The sequence below is a fragment of the Akebia trifoliata genome, chromosome 14 (genome assembly GCF_017979445.1).
Source record: "Akebia trifoliata isolate Shusen 1 chromosome 14, ASM1797944v1, whole genome shotgun sequence".
In the NCBI taxonomy this organism is placed as follows: domain Eukaryota; kingdom Viridiplantae; phylum Streptophyta; class Magnoliopsida; order Ranunculales; family Lardizabalaceae; genus Akebia; species Akebia trifoliata.
In genome coordinates this window covers 33471186-33472360 of record NC_141388.1, presented here as the reverse complement: position 1 = coordinate 33472360, position 1175 = coordinate 33471186, and the positions used below count along the sequence as shown (strand labels likewise).

General features: G+C 35.1%; 1 protein-coding gene across 1 annotated transcript; it reads right to left on the bottom strand.

Moving 5' to 3' along the window:
• Positions 1–304: 304 nt before the first annotated feature.
• LOC147386868 (uncharacterized) lies at positions 305–898 on the bottom strand. The gene has a single exon (XM_086424636.1). The coding sequence runs from the start codon at positions 896–898 to the stop codon at positions 305–307; it is 594 nt and encodes a 197-aa protein (XP_086280762.1).
• Positions 899–1175: the final 277 nt, after the last annotated feature.

The following is a 1175-nucleotide window of genomic DNA, read 5'->3' as shown; positions in this document are numbered from 1 at the left end:
GCATTGGGAAGTTGTTCTTTGGGCAGTCCTTGTTCAAGTTTTTGAAGTCTATGCATACCCTAACCTTTCCATTATGCTTTGGTACTACTATTATATTAGCTAGGGGTGCACATGGTTCGGATTGGTTCGGATTTTGGCAAAATTGGAACCGAACCAAATATGATCGGTTCTACAAATTTGGAACCGAACCAATCCAAACCAACCTTGATTCGGATTGGTTCGGATCGATTCTCGGTTCTCATACTTTTTTTTTTTTGATTGATAAGCTGGGTTTTAAGGGACCCCTCCCTAAAAAGAAACACTTCTAACGAGTGTAGATACAAGATGAATCTTCTTCTACAATTCTTATAAGATCTTGAGGAATATTGGAAATATCCTGAATTATAAAAAAACCATTTGAAACAACCCCCAATTTAGCTAGATAATCCGCTGCCCTGTTTGCTTCTCTCCATTGGAATTCAAAATCACATTCGTCAAACTCTCGGCCTTGATTTGTGATTTCCATTAGCGTCTCTACATACTTCCATGACGGACTAAACTCTCCCTTTATGCACTTGATAGAATACATCGAATCTGATGAGATCAGAACCCGTTTGAACTCCCTCATTCGTGCAAACTGCATCGCTTCCAATATTGCTTGAAGTTCGATCTGGATGATATCCTCTTCCTCACTATTACTCCAGCCAATGAATTGGATTACCCCCTCTGTATCTCTTCCAATGAAGCCAAAACCAGCACCTTGTATTGATAACGACCCATCTGTATTAATTTTCAGCACATTAGTCACTGGAGGTATCCACGTTAGATTTTGAATTAATCTTGGAATCAATGAAAATCCACATGACCAGTTCTTCAACACTTGCAACGTCACCTCTGTATTAATGTTCACAACGATCATCCTTTCAAAATAGAAAACTAGTAATTTTTGTTTCAAAAAAATAATCATTTGGATCATATCATAAATAATGCCTATTTTTAAAATGAAAATGATTTTATGATTAAATTTTGATTGAAATCTGTATAAATTAAAATTAGAGGAAGCTCAATGAGAAAAAAAAAAATTATAATTTTAAAATTGTTATTTTGGATGAATTAGTGAGGAAACTAATCCATAAATGGTAGATTAATGAATCCAAGTGTAGGTTCGTATTGTATATTTCATCTAACAAACATGG

Excerpts from the sequence above, each read along its gene's own strand:
- LOC147386868 (XM_086424636.1), bottom strand. The coding sequence starts at position 898 with ATGATCGTTGTGAACATTAATACAGAGGTGACGTTGCAAGTGTTGAAG.